Source organism: Dreissena polymorpha, chromosome 10 (genome assembly GCF_020536995.1).
Source record: "Dreissena polymorpha isolate Duluth1 chromosome 10, UMN_Dpol_1.0, whole genome shotgun sequence".
In the NCBI taxonomy this organism is placed as follows: domain Eukaryota; kingdom Metazoa; phylum Mollusca; class Bivalvia; order Myida; family Dreissenidae; genus Dreissena; species Dreissena polymorpha.
In genome coordinates, this window is record NC_068364.1 from 5,815,322 (window position 1) to 5,835,002 (window position 19,681).

Sequence of the window (19,681 nt, forward strand, 5' to 3'; positions counted from 1 at the left end):
CGCAAAACCATCATCCATCAATATAAACTCCATAACCACATTTTAGAACGTGTAAAAGCAACAAAATAAATTGGATGTACACTGAATGAAAAGCTAGATTGGGGCGATCACATTAACAACATCAGCAGTAAAGCCAACAGAAACCTAAGCTTCATCCGAAGAAACCTGAACATTGTGTCCACAGCCATCAAGGAACAAGCATATATGCCACTCGTCCGCCCATCATTGGAATATGCATGCACCATCTGGGACCCATACGAAAAGGGAGAGTCGGATAGACTGAAAATGATCCAACGCCGAGGAGCTAGATATTTAAAAAATAGATACCATATTCGCTTAAGCGTTACAGATATGCTAAAAGACCTTCAGTGGAGATCCCTCCAAGATCGACGAAAAGAAGCACGACTAATAATGTTTTATAAAATTGTAAACAATCTAGTACATATACCAACCGAAAATCGACTCCAACCAAATCTGAACAAGTCGGAACCAACAAACAATATATTTTACTTCCACATCACATACTGCAGAACCCTCTTTCGCCAACAATCATTCTTCCCAAGAACCATCAAGGAATGGAACAACCTTCCACCGGACATACTGTCAGCTGGCTCAGTTGAAACCTTCAGATTTCAACTAGCCAATCACTTTATCTAACTTTCCCTTCGTCTTTTATCTCACGCTGTAAATACTTCACATTTTTACTCTCACTTTTTCTTTTAACTCTTATGCGCAAATGACAATAATCTTCAGTCAGTTGAAGGTAGCCATTACGTGGAAGAAGAAGAGCCAATCAGAAGACGCCCTACATCTGTTGCCTTTAGAGATATTTGACTTTGAACATTATTATTATTATTATTATTATTATTATTATTATTATTATTATTATTATTATTATTATTATTATTATTATTATTATTTATACCAAATTATGCGACGAACGACCGCTAACTCATAGATATTGTATTTATTGAACATTATTATTATTTATACCAAATTATGCGACTATCGACCGCTAAATCATAGATATGGTGCGTATTTATTTATTTGACAGTTACTTATAATTTAGTAGCGTGTATTATTTCTCAATGCACACATAAAAAACTTAGGTTTTCGTAATAAAAAATAAACATTTCATATCCTTAATCTTAAAAATAAGTATAAGATGTTTTAAAGCAGCAAGTTACACATTATGTCAAGGGACCTATAAAATATTGGGTAAAAGTCCTTGGTTAATTCGAAATTTTCTTAAAGTATATTTATAATGAAAAAGCGAGAGTAAAATAATGATACATGCAAACATGCATACACTACATTCAATACAAGACTAAACAAGCAAACAAATGAATGTTGGGGTCTCTGATTGGAACGGTCAATGCACACAATGACAACTCACTGAGAAGTGTATAAGGCTAGACAAAATATGAGTGACATTAATGTCACGGCACGAACTCAAGTAAAGGGGAAAAGTTGTGTGTCAGTCCGGCAAAGTCATTCATGAGAACATATATCCCGATAGCGAGTTGTTCCGGGTTCGAGTCCCGGTCTGGCAGCACACCATTTCTCGCCCTGTGATATTTAGATCCGAACGTCAGGCCTCGACGTTACGTTCGTTATGGTAAGGGAATACTTTGTAAGACACTTGTTTTATTAAATATAACGCACTGACTTTGTAAAATTAACAAATATCCAAGTGAGGTGTTTGTTACGTCAGGGTTGTCACTTAAAGGGGATATGTTATGTTGCGGGCCTGCTTATGCAGTCTCGTGAGCAATTTAACGTTCCTACCTGTCAAGGACCGTCTGTCTGCGGGACCCAGCGCGGATAGCACAAGTATATACCGAAGATGGATCGACAAGTGTAGGCCCAATAGCTTTCGCTGAGGTTAATTGTGTTGTGGAATTGTACGGGGACAGTTTCAAATTGATCTTGAAGTTAATCTTTTAATGGACATGTGTTGTTTATTTGAAAGACTTTGCAAATCGTCGGAAATTTAATGGTACACATATATTTAATTATTCGTGAACGTTTTGCTATCTGTCGGACATGTTAAACATATCAAGATTTTTTCTTTATTGTGTGATTTTATTTATCTTAAAAGGCGTCAAAATTTCACAAGACTTATTTCTCGTAATAAATACAAAGCGGGAAAAGTTATTTAGAGAATCTATAATGTCCCTTTTATATTTTTGTTTGAAAGCATTATTTTTGTTTTGATGTTATATTTTCAAACAAAAAGTTGTCATTTTAAGTAAGACAAAGGACATTAAGTTCCATCAGGCAGTCAATATTAGGTCAGACGGTTTGTCTGATTGCACTGATAAGAACATGCCGTAAGTCACGTGACGATCCCTGCATATAGTAGCAAAATTGTCCTAATTTATTATCGGGATGATATCTTTCGTATTCGGTCAATGAAACAAACTTACTCGCTTCTGATCCCACGGCTGCTTACGAAAACAGCACTTATAACATCCCAATGACATCATAACCAAACACCTGATGATCATCAAATATTCTCGTTATGATGTTATGTTTTGAATTTTTTGCTTTTATTCACATTTTCATTCCCGATCAATTCATTTTCAACTCATGCACAAAATGTCCCTGTGCTGTCTAAACCACTGCATTGATTTTCATTAACCCATGTATGCCTATTGGACTCTCCCATCCTTATAAATTGGATCAATTTATTTCCAAAATTAGGGATGTCTAGTATATTTATTTCTATATTTGGAATATTCCTTACAGAAATTCCTTTAAGCAAACAGCGCAGACCCAGATGAGACGCCGAATCATGACGGATTTTACTTACTGGGATCGGGAACCGAACACTGTTTTTATTTGGCCCGGTGCTTCTTGAGTCCATTAGAGGAGTGCCAGTAAGTAAACTTTTCGACATAAACATATTGTAACCAAAAAAATGGATTTTTAACAAGAAATAGAAAAAAATGGATGTTCCGACCGGAAGTATCGCAAAAAAGCAAAGTGTTGAAATGGCTGTTGACGAATACCCTGGAACAAACATGACTGCGGGCGAAAGACGGGGTACGACGAAAGTCCCCTCTCGTGAAAATTGTTTGAAAGGAGTCGTTTGTTTTTTGTCAATGCTAGCGGCTGTTCTGGCATTTGCAGCCCTAAATTATTTCCAGTTTAGAGAAATTACCAATCTGCGTCAGAGAATTGAATTTCTGGAAAACGGATACTACAAGATTATAGAGAAGGTAAAACTGTTTATTTGTAAATCTAGCAAAACAAGTTAGGTTATATGGGAATGTGTACCTTATTTATACATGGGAAAGCGGTTATCAAAAGTAGCAGTCAAAAAGACACATGTACTATAATATTAAAAAAACACACACTAATAATTCACGTTAGGATTATCAATATTGTCAACACAATATTTTTTAACGATCAACTGAAAAAAATAAATACTTGTTTGAAAATCCTATGGCGCAAGTATCCAAATAATTTGAAATGATCCAGCAATTCATTACGAACTCAAACCTGGTTTCACAAGCAATGTTTCTTTTTAAATAGCAAAGGGTTGTTGTTGTTTTCCTGTTCTGTGTTTTAATGAACATCCTACTCCACGATATGTTTTTTTACAAATTACTTATTTAGCAGTCTCAATGCCTGATATTTCTTCACGTGAGGACACTAACACGTATTCTGATTAATGGTCGATTCCTTAGACGTCACGTGTACATCAGATTTGAATTTCTTTTAACAAAAATGCATTTTAGTTGAATGCGATAATTCTTGGAATTTTAGGTAATATTTGAACCGCAACCAAACATTATCCAAGAACGACAAGCGAGGGGTGGACCTGTTATGATAGGGGACATAACTCTGCAGCAGTTCATAAGAGACACCGTGGAGCACGAGGTACATCTCCTTAGGCGACCCGGGTTTAATCCCCGTTCCCGTAAGCTTGTGAGTTTGGTTGGTGGTCGACCAGGCGGAGTTTCTTACCTCATAGTTTATTAGGTAGGAGTGCTGGGCCACACTCCTGGTCGTCACGTTATGTAGCTTCAGGCACGGAAGGACGTCATATACGTCATTATACACACTCACGTCTGTTGCTTACTAAAGTTTATATCCAGGACCTAAAATCCATTATCAGAATGCACGCGATCGACAATTGACTTCAAGAGTCAGCGCGGGCACTTTGTGTCAGCGCCATTTTAAAGCGTCTTCCAACACGGAAATGATTTTGTAATTACATGATACAATTTAACTGAAGATTTGAATCGTTTAAAAAAGGGGATATTAACATACAATGCCCTTGCTTCTGGATTATTTTATCTTCAATCGCGATCACCGTTTGATGTGTGTTAATCCTAACATATTTTCGATGACTTCAGGTGTTGAATTCCAACTGCGAACATTGCCAAACAGGTAAGCATTTTCAGGATAAATCGTATTTGACATGAATCAGTTCAATGGGAAATCATATAATGGATTATTCGTGTTGAACATGTTATTCTCGTTCACGCATTTTAATAGCATCTTCAAACGTTTCAGAATTTGTATATTTGCATTAAAAATCTTTAAACAACTTACGTAGCAAAACCAGGCTATTATTTCACCATAAGAATATGTATTCTGATAAAACATATAAACATTTTGTTTTTATTGCTGTTAAATATAATTTACGCTCATCAAAAACCGTACAAATTAAAGAGATGCGAAAATTGAGGATTTTTGCGTTTGCATCATTATTTCCTTTCAACTGTGTAATTTATTCATTTTCTTAAAACTTAAGAATTAAGGGGCTCATGTACACGTTACTTGTCCGAAAAGTTGTCGCATCCGAAAAACCCTTTTCATTTTAGTCTCCAGAATCCGGGCCGTTCCGTTTGACCAACAATGCTGCTCTGCTCTATGTAAGTTCCCTTCCATAGGCCTGAACATAGTTTGTTTCCAATTACTAGACTCACCTGATTTTCCCGACCATAAACTATTCATTTGAAATTCTGGTTGAGTTAATAAATTTGTTTTTCTACATTCGAATTGACTATCCGATCAGGTCGCCGTGGTGTAATGGATATGATGTCCGCCTAGCGACCGGGAGGTCACCGTGGGAGCGTTCTTTAGATCTCTCCAAAAGACACCATGTACTGGTTCTAGGCCCAGGAAACGGACACGAAAGCGTTTATATAAGCAATCGAGCTAAAATAAATAGGTTTAAACTTAATTGACTAACAATTTCATTTTACAGTGTTACGGATACTGTGTGTATCGTTAAACAGTTTCCTTTACAGTTTTGGCACTGCGTCGTTTCATATTTCTTTTATAAATGTGATTTCTGTTTGCTAAAATATAAGTCACAACGATTAAAAAAAGAGGAAAACAAAATGACTTAATCGGACGAACACTTATTGAAGTGGCCCTATTGGAAAAATGTTAAATTTTGACCTTTCGAGTTCTAAGGAGAGCCCTGAAGTTTATTTAGAATGCTTCATATTTAAGTCAGAGTTATTGCAGTCGCTGTGAAATATTACCGGCAATAGGTTTGGTGTGAGGTGTGATGAAATTTGTATTTTGACGTGTGCTTTTTTTCTAGTTTCATTCACTTTATTAAACGGTAATATACGAAGCCGGGGTCAAAACTGTGAAATGGCGTCCATATTGAACTTCGACTTCATAGCGGTAGCAGGCCCGCGGCATTAAAATAAAAAGTAAAACGTAAACTTACAAGACCAGATATATGTTTTCGGTGTGGAAACAGTCGCTGTGAAATATTACCGGTAATAGGTTTGGTGTGAGGTGTGATGAAATTTGTATTTTGACGTGTGCTTTTTTCTAGTTTCATTCACTTTATTAAACGGTAATATGCGAAGCCGGGGTCAAAACTGTGAAATGGCGTCCATATTGAACTTCGACTTCATAGCGGTAGCAGGCCCGCGGCATTAAAATAAAAAGTAAATCGTAAACTTACAAGACCAGATATATGTTTTCGGTGTGGAAACACTGAATATCAATCAAAACAGTAAAGAGAGACAAAACGCGATACACCATTCTTGCATTCAAATGGCGTTATTTGTGTTGTTGTTTTGTCAGCCAAGCCGGGTATATACGGTAGGAACTCAAGCGTGGAAGCAATAGGCGCCTATTTCGGACAGACCATAACACTGCCCTGCAACGGAAGTGGTTATCCGCCCCCTACAATTCAATGGGTGTTCCACTCGCCTAACCAGAGTGCCAGATATGTGCCTACTTCCGATGGCCTGCAGATACTCAATGTGCAGCAGGTTGACAGGTGAAGGAAAATCAATCATCATCATCACCATCATCATCATCATTTTCATCATCATCATCATCATCATCATCATCATCATCATCATCATCATCATCATCATCATCATCATCATCATCATCGTCGTCGTCGTCGTCGTCGTCATCATCGTCGTCGTCGTCGTCGTCATCACCATCATCATCAGCAGCACCAGCACCAGCAGCAGTAGCAGCAGCATCTTGATGTTTTACATAGTGCCTATCAATAATTAGTAGACCAGTTACAATTGTTTCTTTAATTAGCAATTTTACACGCACTGAACCATTAAGTCAATGATTCTGACATTGACCAATAACAATTGCACATTTACCAATAAAAAATCCACGTTCAGTAACATGCTGATAACATTGAGAAATCACAATTCCACATTTAGTAACGTGATGTTTTTATTTTCTTATCATACTACAACGTTTAGTTACGTTATACAAAGCATTAAACCAGTTATGCCTAGTGGACTCTCTCATCCTTCTACATTTGATAAATTTATTACCAAAATTAGGGATGTCTAGTATATTTATTTCTATATTTAGAATATTTCTTACAGAAATTCCTTTAAGCAAACAGCGCAGACCCTGATGAAACGCCGCATCATGCGCCGTTTCATCTGGGTCTACGCTGTTTGCCAATGTCTTTTTCAAGATGCTAGGCATAAATGGGTTAATCGTTCCTTTTCAGTGGCCGATTCACGTGCATCATGGAAAATGTTCTCGGGAAATACGAGAAGCACATTGACCTCCTTGTAACAGGTATGAGGTAGCAAGCACGTGTCATTTACCTCCTTGTAACAGGTATGAGGTAGCAAACACGTGTCATTGACCTCCTTGTAACAGGTATGAGGTAGCAAACACGTGTCATTGACCTCCTTGTAACAGGTATGAGGTAGCAAACACGTGTCATTGACCTCCTTGTAACAGGTATAGGGTAGCAAACACGTGTCATTGACCTCCTTGTAACAGGTATGAGGTAGCGAACACATGTCATTGACCTCCTTGTAACAGGTATGAGGTAGCAAACACGTGTCATTGACCTCCTTGTAACAGGTATGAGGTAGCAAACACGTGTCAATAAAAGATAGTAATTCTGTATTTTAAAAACGTGTTTAGATATCTTGTTTCAAATATAATGTTGGAACTGTTTCACATTCCACAAAGATAAGGAAACATCGAAAACATACTTTAAAAGGAAAAACGCTGCAATCCTTTATGACATTCTGTATTTAAAATTTTAATCGCTCACCTGACGATAATCTCTAGGAATATTACCGTAAACGTAGATGTTCAGACACAGGAAAGCTCCGAAGACTACGGCCTTCATCGATGGCAATCGGATATCATCGAAATGATAAGCAACAGATTATACATGTACTAACATAGTATTCTTTATTTCGGATATTTTGTTAACATCCACACTATAATTGCACATCAGATCCCGTAGTTGCGACAACAACTCCCATCAACGTCGACGCGAAAGTGGGAGAGGCATTCCAAATAGTCTGTGACGTCAGCGGGAAACCCCCTCCCATAGTCACATGGGAACAAATCCGGGCGGATGGGACACGATTTCCAGGTATTCGGTTTTCCTGAATTTGTGATAAATCAATTCACCGTGGTGATAACCCCGTATCAAGGCTGTTCATAGAATTTGCTTATAGGCTGCAGATGTTTGAGAAGAGGGTTATAATGATGATAGATGTGATGATAACGGTCATGATGATGATGATGATGATGGTGGTGATAATGATGACGGAAAAAAATTGTTTTTTTTCTGTAAGGACGTTTGGTAGTGGTGTAAATGCGTTTGTGTTTTTATTTCGTAGTCATAAGTTAAAGGAATAACACAAAACCGTCATTGTTTATCATCCAGTTAACAACGGCATGCAGCTTTCAATCGGTCGCAATACGTTGACCTTTTCTGCTGCCAAACCGTCCGATGCCGGGACTTATATCTGTACTGCGCAGAACCAGTATGAAACGGACCAAGCCCAAACCACGGTGACTATTAGAGGTCGGGAACCATTGTTAAATTGTTTATTATTAAAAGGGGTTTAAAACCAGTCATATTGTTGTGAACGTTCGTGGTTCGGACACAATTGCATGTTTAAGTTATCACTTCCAGGTTGTAAACCAATCATAATTTAGTTTTGTGTTACCCGTCTCAACTTATTGGAAACCAAATCACGTGTAACAAAACTCACGGGGAAACAAACTCAATATTTGTGAAAGATAAAAGTTCGGAAACCAATTAAGCCTGGAATAAATATTAGCAGGGAACGGTGCCGTTTTATTACTTACGCGATTAAATAGTCTAAATTGCAATTTTGGACATCAGCTTGAACGTATGGGTTGACATTATATAACAGATTTGAGTCGGATATAACTAACATTTACACTTACATTTACATTATCCGGTTTACATAGGAGACTTTTTTGTGCAAACTAGCTACAATTTTGTTTTAACTTTCCAGGATCTCCGGAAATTGTCAATCCTCCCCTCTCACAAACTGTTTTTGAAGGTGAAACAGTGACGTTGCGATGTGACGTCATCTCAAATCCGCCTTCAATGGTGACGTGGACCTACCCTCTGGTAGGATGATACGGCACAATATTTAATGTAAAGAAAAGGGAAATATAATAATATTATACGACGTCTTTCGCAGAAATCCGTTCAAATGATGTTGATTTTTATTCACAATATATACTAAGTTTTTTCGCAAATGAACACTGTGTCTGTACTAAATTTATTTCTAAAAAATATGTTTTAAAAATTATATTAATTATTAAGGATGACTTTAAGAGGCGAAACATAAGAAACTGTCAAATGAATTGAACGGTTTAACGTATAAGTATATTGTTGTTTTTCATCTTGACTTGTTTTGTCGCTCTTTGTCGATTATTTAAATACAATATGCATTTCATGCCATTACAAAAACTGCTTATATAACAAACATGTACAAATATAACAAAATAGATTTAGATTACAGTTTATAATGTTGTATGATTTTATGTTCGTTTTAGACAGACACTCGTGTAAAATAATAATATGAATTGGTATAATTTTAATTAACCGCTAAAAGCCTTCAATTATCGCCAGAAACCCGAATACATCCATTTTTATAGAGTAAATAGCAATCTGATTTATTTAGACTGGTAGTCGACCACCATTGAATGCTCGCCAGAACCCGGATAACTCCATTACCCTCGCTATCGTCGACAGGTCGAACGCGGGAAGCTACACGTGCACCGCGACTAACGTTGATGGTACAGTTACGGCACAGTCTTCGCTCAACGTCATTGGTAACATTCATAAGTATTAATTCGTTGAAGGTATACGTTAAGTAATGGCAATGAGACGAAATGTAGTATATTATGCCCCCGTCACACTAGGCCACGTTCCCAGTACGTCCTAAAAATATGAGAGGACGCAGTGCGAACGTGTAAACGTAGCCACGACGCAGTAGACACGACTTTGCGCGTGGTACGGTCTTCAAGGACGTGAAGGACGTGGGTGAACTTTGAACATGTTCAAAACTTACGTGGCGAGGACGTGGTCAAATAAGGACGTGGTAAGAACTTGGTAAGGTCGTAGCAATGACGTAGCTTAAACCTAGTAAGAACCTCATTGACGCAACACACGCGTAGTGCAGACGTGGACGAGTGTGCGACGTTCGCATCACGTTGTCTCTAGAATGTCACTACGTTCTTGCTACGTCCATCGGGTTCTCACAACGACTCTTCCACGCTAGTGCTGCGAAAAATATACGTCCCTACTACGTTTCAAAAGACCGCATTAGGTTCTTAGTACGTTCTACCTGTGCTTATAACGTCTAAGGTACGTTTGCAGCAGGCTCTAGCCACGACCATGCCACGTTCTGTTGGTCGAGTATAAAAACTGGATTCATTTCCCTTTCACCTCTATTTCAATATGGAATGGAAAACCAAGAACGTCTCCAGCATGTTGCTGTATTGGCTGGACAACAGGCTTTTCTTGATGGACAGGTCGCACTATTGCTTGTGAGAAGGAGAAGTAGAGAGGAAATAGAATAGGAAACAGCCCAGGTCTTGCTGGATGCGGCCTTGGCTCTCAGCAGAAAGAATGCTGCAATTCGGCCATTATGACCGACTCATGGCAGAATTTAGAATGGAAGATCAGCATTCATTCTTTAATTTTCTTAGAATGCCTCCTGAAATGAAGAGCTTCTCAACCGAGTTGGTCCGAGATGTCAGAAGACAGACACCCACTGCAGGAAAGCGCTGGATCAAGGTCTGAAACTTGCGATTACGTTACGACACTTGGCATCTGGCGACAAGTACCCGTCTTTACAGTACGCCTTAAGAGTTGCTAGGAACACAATATCTTTGTTTATTCTTGAAGTGTGCCGGGAAATTGTTGACGAATATAAGGACGAAGTAATATCATGCCCAACATCACAAGTCGAATGGCGCACTATTGCGGAAGAGTTTCAGACAGTGTTGAATGTGCCACTTGCCTGTGGAGTAATTGATGGCAAACATGTGACTATCAGATGCCCACATAACACTGGATCATTGTTTTACAATTACAAAGGTTTCTTGTCGGTGGTTCTTCTGGCTTTGGTGGACGCCGATTGTAAGATTGTGTGGACAGATATTGATGGATACGGGAACATGTCTGACGTTCAGATATACAACGAGTTCGAATTGAAGGAGTGTTTGAAAAATGGAACAATCGGATTCCCAGATCCAGACCCAATACCAAAGATGATCAGGACATGCCATATTTTATCTTGGGTGATGACGCTTTTTGACTACGAACCCACCTGATGAAACCATATTCCCACCGAGGACTTTCGAAGCAGGAGTTGATAACCAGAATTTCAAGAGGGAGACGTGTCGTAGAGATAACTTTTGGTATACTGGCACAAATTGCATTTGACATTATGTGATGTGTATAATTTAATTTGTATTGGTAATTCAATTATGGTTTGTTCAATTGGTTATGTAATATAATTTGCATTAATACGTACGACTTAATTTATAAAATCCTAACTCTGTTTATTCATAGGTCATACTGCAGTTAATGTATAATAAAACTGGGTCGTTTTATGAGAAAAGCTGATATAGTGATACCTACGTAAAATGCCGCCTCGGATCAGCCTGTGAAATTCGCATGGGCTAATCCGGAACACCACTTTCCTCTTTCATTGAATTTTCGTTGAGTTCTCGGTTTTGCTTTTGTAGCTGCTTTGCATCTCGGAATATTTTCTGATGTAAAATACTTTACTTTTACTCAGAAGAAAGTCGCAGATTGAATGATAAGATCGAGCCGAATCGCAGTGTTTATATGCAGACGCGGTGAGAACGTGATGGCGCGTGGTAAGAACGCAGTGCTATCTTGGCGGTCGTAGTAGCAACTTAGTACGAGCGAAGTTACAGAATAGCAAGAACGTGTTGGACGTGGTACCCGCTTAAATACACGCGCAGTAATAACATAGTGGGAACGTGTTGGACGCAGTAGGAAATTAGCGCAAACGTGGTATGACCGTGGAAATAACTTGAGAAATGTATTTTTACAATTTTACCCCGTCCTCGCTACGTCCTACGACATATTCAGGACGCAGCGCGGTCTTCATGAACGTGGCCTAGTGTGATGGGGCCTTAAAGGCTTGTGATATAATTATTTTTTCAAAGCGATCATTACATTTCTTGTTGTATCAACTGCAGCTGTTTGCATTGCGCGTATCACACTGCCATTATGCACGTCCCACGATATCATCTTTTTGCTTTCCAGAACGGTTAATGGTCACTGCAAGCCCGCACCTCATCCCGATGTACGGCAATGAAACCTTCCTTAATCTCCAATGCTCCTCTTCCGGCACGCCAAAACCTACGGTCACGTGGTCTAGAAGTGAGCATGGGACCATTACAGGTGAGCAGATAAAAACGATAGATGTTCAAAGTGAGATAAATATGTATTAAATAATATCTTTAAATAGTTGGATTACATAAATTTACGCAAATTCGACGTATAATTGTGCGTGGTATAAAGACCCAGATGGTCTTCGTGTTTTTCATATGAAGTTGTTTTGTGGTCAAACTTTGGAGCTTGAGCAAAGCATTATTCTGTGTTTTCAAACAATATTTTATGAGAGCCTAAAAATATTTCAATATGCGAAATCAAAAATTGCACATGACTGTGTTTAAAACCTACCATTAAATGGCTTAATCTCTCTTCACTTACACCTACCTTTCTAAATAAAAACTCGATTTGTTTGTTTAAAAAATATTTGATGAGTCTATTTAAGTTGCTCTCTATATTCCAACGAACGCCATATACATTTTCAAACCTGGTGGTATATTGACCGTGACTGGTAACAGTCTAGATACAAGACACCAGTAACTAGGAAACATCAATTATTTCTATATTTACCAGGGAACGGAAAGTACATTGTTTTGCCGGGAGGTAATTTGATCGTGACGGGTGCAAGTCTAAATACAGACACAGGAATTTATATCTGTTACGGTGAAAACAATAACGGGAATAGTTCCGACAAGGTGATTGGTAAGTTTCTTTCAATATCATGAAATCATGATTCGATTCACTTTCCGCTTTTATTATTGAATCTACATTATCATTGCGTTTTTTAAAGACAATCTTCATGAGAAAATGGGTATTATGCAATATGCTGACAGCGCGGTCTTTTACGGATATGAATGATGATGTGGTTACTCAAGAGATATCTCGAAACCTTGCGTGCTTTTCATATCAGAAAGCCTAGCCCTGACCACACTGCGCAAGTGCACAGACTGGGCTTGAGCTACGCTGGCCGAATATGCCATAAGACCAATTTTCGCATGACGCGGATTTTACAGTGTTATTTGAATTCGTGGAAAGAAAACTGTGTCTTAATCAAATATCAATCATATGTTTTGATGACGAAGAAATAAATTCATAATAAGCCATGCGTGGAAACATATGATTTGATCTCACGTAGTAAAATACATGTATGTTTCTACGAACTCTATTGTGTGGTTTAATAAACGCACACTGCATAACCACCATTTCATGCGACTTTTAAGTGAATAAAGAAGACATAATACTTAAACCTTTTTTTAAATTTTATAACTGAGAAACGTAAATTTTCTACCTTTATTTCAAAGTCAGGATATACACCGTATATCTTTTTTTGAAGACACGTCTTGTCACAACTGTTTTCATCATAAGATCTTCTCTGAATTATGACAACCGCAAAAGATCTTCATGTATTCTGATTAATAACATCTGTTACCGAAATAAGATCTGCTCAGAATTATGACAATTATTATGAGCATAGGATATATTCTGAATTACGACATCTGTTTTTAGCATAAGATATATTCTGAATTACGACATCTGTTTCCAGCATAAGATATATTCTGAATTACGACATCTGTTTTCAGCATAAGATATATTCTATTTTAAGACATCCGTTTTCAGCATAAGATATATTCTGAATTATGACATCTGTTAACAGCATGAGATATATTCTATATTACGATATCTGTTTTCAGCATACAAAGATCTTGGCCCTCTGACCTGCTTGACGGTTTTCTCCGACATGTCCGCAATGTGTGCCGTGGGACAGTTTTGCGGGTAAGAAAATCACGAATATGTTGAAACTTTCGGAGATTTGTCAGACAAAATTGATAAAAACTACAATAACCGATAAACGTTTGTTCTCAGACGCAATATTTGACAAGAGGTACACAATATGCACAAGAAAAACGCATGCATTTCCGAAATATTGAGCACAGTTTTGATTGATGATTGGATAAGAGGATGTGTTTGACAGACGCTTTGGATGTTTCGAGGAGTACTCATCGTTGTTAGGGGTTTCTTTTGATTATGTAGACTATGAACATGGTGATGATCAGTACGATGGTCCATGATTATAATGATGATTATGACAATAATAACCGTTCAAATGGTTTATTCATTTTGTTTGCGTGCATTGTGTCTAGTTTATGTGTGCTGTATCCAAATGTTTCATACAAGGTTGCCTATTGAAGAGGCCAATACACTGCTCATTAGTAAAAAGGTACCATGTTACTGTCTGAACAGCGTAACCCAGTTAACATAAAACCCCTTCAGTAACTTAACCTGAATCGTATATGTTTGTTTCAAATGGCATGTATTTGTTTGTAGGGTTTGTGTGCTATGTAAATTTAGGATCTAGTTTTGCCTCCTTCTGATGCAGCCCGATTTTGTCTTTGTTGATTTTTTAATCAATTCAAACAGTAAAATATGAAGATATCTGAAAACACATTTTTGTGAGCTCGTCTGTATCTTTAAATTAGTCTTACCTAAGACATGATCCTACCGGATATTTGTAGTGGGACGTGTCCAACAAACTGTGACTTCAGTGCGCAGACAATCTTTGGAAATCGAACATACAGTGAAGTAAGTAGATAAGGTGTTAATTACATCAAAAAGTAAATTTCGCCCTGTATTGCATTATATATTGATCACATAAGCAATTTGTGTTTATCATTTTAACTGTTAAAAAAATAAGTTTAATAGAATTTGAAAACTACTATAAATAGATTTTGATTTGTTACCCAAATATCAATAAAAATGTTATAAATAAATAACGAAACTGACCGAAATTGCTGGAAAAAGAATTAAGTTTTATGTTGTTTTGCATTAATTTTCATCAAATGTAGGTTATATAATTATCATGTTTCGCAAGTATGTGTATTAATTATTCGCATTCACATGGATATTGTTTTCGTAATTGTACGTGTTATTGTTGTTCTTGTTGCTGTTCCGAATGCTGTTGTTGCTGTTCCGCAGGACTCGCCGATCTGCATGTCGGGCACGCACAAGGGATCTCTCCCGAACAGTTCCGGTCTGGTGATTTGGCGCCCAAGAGGAATTGTCGGCTCCCTGTACGGGTCTACTGCAAATGGAATAACCAGTCAAGATAGGCTGTATGTCATAAAATGTTTGAAGTACACTCTTTATTTACGTCACTGAATAACAAAGAAAACGTTACAATAAGTAGTAGTAGTAGTAGTAGTAGTAGTAGTAGTAGTAGTAGTAGAAGTAGTAGAAGAAGAAGTGGTAGTAGTATTTCGCACATCCTGTTTTAAGCATTATTTCCTTGACATCGGACAAGCAAAAATATGTAGTAGATCAAATTGTGAATTGCGAATTGTGTATCGTGATATAACAAGATATATACATTTCCAGAAAGGAAATTCATTTCTGCGTTGAATAAGACCGTGGTCATGAAAATCGCTGCAAAATTGATGAAGTAATGGCTGTTTAAAGCGATGCATCCCGTTTTCGGGTGATTTTGAGTTGCATACCTTATTATATATATATTTGATAGTGATTTGTTTTTTCTTCAGAAAAGTTAATTTTTCGTTATAATATGATTATTTATCATTCAAAATGATGTTTTCACTGATTAATATCATAGCCACACGCTAACCACCTGTGTAGTAGATCGCTACTGCTGTTGCTAATGCTGCAACTTGTATACTTGAAAGAACTGTTTGAGGTCATAAGTGATAAAAGGGTGGAAATTGGTCCTCCCCATATACACATTATCGAGTTACTGTTTGAAATTCTGCTATGGTACAACTTGTAAAGGTCCAAACATTTCCAAATGAGATGTGATTGTAATTGAGTCATGTTCTGACAAAACTGGGCTTAATGCATGTGCGTAAAGTGTCGTCCCAGATTAGCATGTGCAGTCCGCACAGGCTAATCAGGGACGACACTTTCCGCTTTTATGGTATTTTTAGTTTCAAGGAAGTCCTTCCTTACCGAAAATCAAGTTTAGGCGGAAAGTGTCGTCCCTGATTAGCCTGTGCGGACTGCACAGGATTATCTGGGAAGACACTTTACGCACATGCATTATGACAAGCTTTCACAGAACAATACACAATTTATCTTTGCCGAATCGCACTTTATTGCCCTCTTTTTTAAATGGAAAATTTGTTGAATAAAACATATGACACCTACTCACCGTATATATATTTCAACAATTTCAAAATCTTTCGTTCCTGAGCGCCACCTCCAAATTATTATTGACTCGTTTTTAAAGAATAATCCAATTGATATGGCGGCAGTGATGAACAGCCGTGCATTAGTTTCTGATTACGTAAACATTTACTGCACGCCGGAGATTCTAATGTGGACACCATTATGTATACGATTATATTTGAATATTATGTTTCTTCAAGACCAATAGAGACATAAAACAATTATGTGTCAAAATAATGTTAATCCGAATTCATGCTAATATTACGTCACTTACGTTTCAGTTCTAACGGAACCGCTGTGGTCGCTGTTCTGCCCTCTGGCTATTCGACTGCAAACCAAGGTTCCTCTGCACCATTATTTGGTTGATACTTGGTTGTTATGGATACGTAACGAATTAATTAATGTGAATAAATTATCTAAAGAAATTAGCTCAAATCTTCTGTATTGATATGTGGTTGATAAGTGGTTTTTACGATAACCAAACTATTCAACTGATGAAATTGATTGAACAATCAAGTATTAAAAAAGGTCGTGAATATTCCGCAACATTTTTGGTAAATGAATGGTTGCAATCGAAAAAGAGCTGTTAAATTGATTTATTTTTTGTGTGAAATAAATTATTTTTAAAAGTGCAATTCTGAAATCTTTTGCACCGATATTTGGTTTCAAAGGACATCCTGTTGGTGACATTCGATTGCTAAACTAAATACGTTTTGCTCAAAAATACACTTCAATTCGTGAATCCTTGTTAATTGAAATACATCTTTCGAAGTTTGTTCTTATAATTGTTCTATATTTGTATATGGATATGTGTTTTGAGCTCATCTATTTTTTGAAAAAAAATTATGAGCTATTGTCATCATCTTGGCGTCGGCGTTGGCGTTGGCGTCCGGTTAAGTTTTGCGTTTAGGTCCACATTTCTCAGAGAGTATCAATGCTATTGCATTCAAACTTGGTACACTTACTAACTATCATGAGGGGACTGGGCAGGCAAAGTTATATAACTCTGGCGTGCATTTTGACAGAATTATGTGCCCTTTTATACTTAGAAAATTGAAAATTTTGGTTAAGTTTTGTGTTTAGGTCCATTTTATTCCTTAAGTATCAAAGCTATTGCTTTCATACTTGCAACACTTACTAACTATCATAATGGGAATGTGCAGGCAAAGTAATGTAACTCTGACTGGCATTTTGACAGAATTATGTGCCCTTTTTATACTTAGAAAATTGAAAATTTGGTTAAGTTTTGTGTTTAGGTCCACTTTATTCCTACAGTATCAAAGCTATTGCTTTCATCATTGCAACACTTATTAAATATCATAAGGGGACTGTGCAGGCAAAGTTATGTAACTCTGACTGGCATTTGGACGGAATTATGGGCCCTTTATACTTAGAAAATTGTAAATTTGGTTAAGTTTTGTGTTTTGGTCCACTTTACCCCTAAAGTATCATAGATATTGCTTTCATACTTGGAACACTCGCAAACTATCATAAGGGTACAGTAAAAGGACAAGTTGCATAACTCTGGTTGTCATTTTTACGGAATTATGGCCCTTTTTTTACTTTGAATATGTGGTTAAATTTTGTGTTTCGATCCACTTTACTTCTAAAGTATCAAGGCTATTGCTTTCAAACTTCAAATACTTTCATGCTATCATGAGGTTACTGTACCTGGCAAGTTGAATTTTACCTTGACCTTTGAATGACCTTGACTCTCAAGGTCAAATTATTAAATTTTGCTAAAATTGCCATAACTTCTTTATTTATGATTAGATTTGATTGATACTTTGACAAAACAACTCTTACCTGACATACCACAATAGACTCCTAGACTCCACCCAAACCATCCCCCGTGCTCTCCCTCCCCCGAATCCCCCCCCCCCTATTTTTTTTTAAGATCATCTCAAAAATGACCACCCCACCCTCACACTATACCCCCCCACCCACCCACCCCCCCCCCAATTTTTTTTATGAAACGGTTAAAAAACACAAATATTTATTTTATTATTTTATGTTTGAAATACCGTCCAACCATCGCACCCAAGAATCCCCCACCCCCCTTCCCCCCCCCCCCCCCGAATACCCCCCTCCCTAATTTTTTTTTAAATTTAAGATCATCTCACAAATGACCACCACACCCTCACACTATACCCCCCCCCACCCCACCCCACCCCCAATTTTTTTTTTTAAACGGTTAAAAAACACAAACATTAATTTTTATTATTTTATGTTTGAAATACCGTCCAACCATCGCACCCAAGAATGCATTTTTTTCGCATTTTTGGAAGATAAGGTAATAAATGTCCACACCCCCACACTAAACACCCCTCTTCACTCCACCCCTCCCTCCTTTGTGATTGAAAATGAGAGTCCCTTCACCTTTAAAAAGACAATAGATGAGCGGTCTGCACCCGCAAGGCGGTGCTCTTGTTAGTTTATAGTTGAACGGCTTTGTTATGTAACAAATAAAATGAAAAGTATTTTAAACACAACGTTGAAAAAATCCGTTTTTGCCCAAAATATTCTTTGTAAAACAATACCAGTTAATGATAAAGTTGATTATCGACGGCATGTGTGCAAAACAGCTCTTGTTACTACTGGCTCAGTACTGATTGTTTTTATGAATATCAAATATAAAAATATTTTGTCTATCCGAGTTTCAATCACTCTGAATTTAGGGCCTGCTTGTTCGATTAATAGGGCACCTTAGCCGATGAAAATCTTTACTTCTATTTCATATCCTGTTATAGTGCGCTTTGCTGTAGGGCAATACGTACATTCCGGTTTAACTAGTTGCTCGTTAGGGGACCAGCCGTATAAGAACTTCCCCATTAGGGGATCGAAATTTCCACCGCCCGTTCCGTAGGCGAACGCTCTAACCACTTGGGCATGGAAAGGCACGTAATTGTTATAAAGGAAATGTATCAAGAATACAGCTTTCCGCATGCGAACAATATCGATATTGATAAAGTACTATAATATTCTCATTGCAAAACGTGATATAGAAGGCGTGATTGGATTTGTTGTTGTGTATTTCATATATTTTTTCATAACGATTTCACCATCACGCTCTATTACTAGATGAATATACGCATTGAGAGATAGTATATGCATATTTTAAAGGGGCCGTCCAACAGATTATGGCATGTATTGAAGCTTGTCATTAAATGCTTTATATTGATAAATTTAAACATTTGAACTATAAATCTCCAGTAAAAAACAACAAGAATACAATTCAAAAAAAAGGAAAAAGGTTCGAACGACTGACTCCTTGATTTCTGGAGTAAAAAGCATTCCGCCGAGACCACTCGACCATCCACGCTCACATTCAGAGCGGATGTATTCTTTAGCTTTATAAGCAATCCTCGTAGT

The 19,681-nt window shown here is 37.4% G+C and overlaps 1 protein-coding gene across 1 annotated transcript; it reads left to right on the forward strand.

Annotated features, from left to right (window-relative positions):
* The first annotated feature begins 2,838 nt into the window (after positions 1–2,838).
* LOC127848326 (hemicentin-2-like) lies at positions 2,839–16,737 on the forward strand. The gene is made up of 16 exons (XM_052380713.1): positions 2,839–3,224; positions 3,775–3,888; positions 4,368–4,401; positions 4,839–4,889; positions 6,067–6,265; positions 6,977–7,047; positions 7,727–7,867; positions 8,165–8,305; positions 8,766–8,884; positions 9,444–9,594; positions 12,068–12,205; positions 12,710–12,838; positions 13,828–13,909; positions 14,650–14,716; positions 15,110–15,246; positions 16,591–16,737. Exons 1-16 carry the CDS (start codon positions 2,952–2,954, stop codon positions 16,673–16,675), a joined length of 1,932 nt encoding a protein of 643 aa, XP_052236673.1. The 5' UTR covers positions 2,839–2,951; the 3' UTR covers positions 16,676–16,737.
* The last annotated feature ends 2,944 nt before the right edge of the window (positions 16,738–19,681 follow it).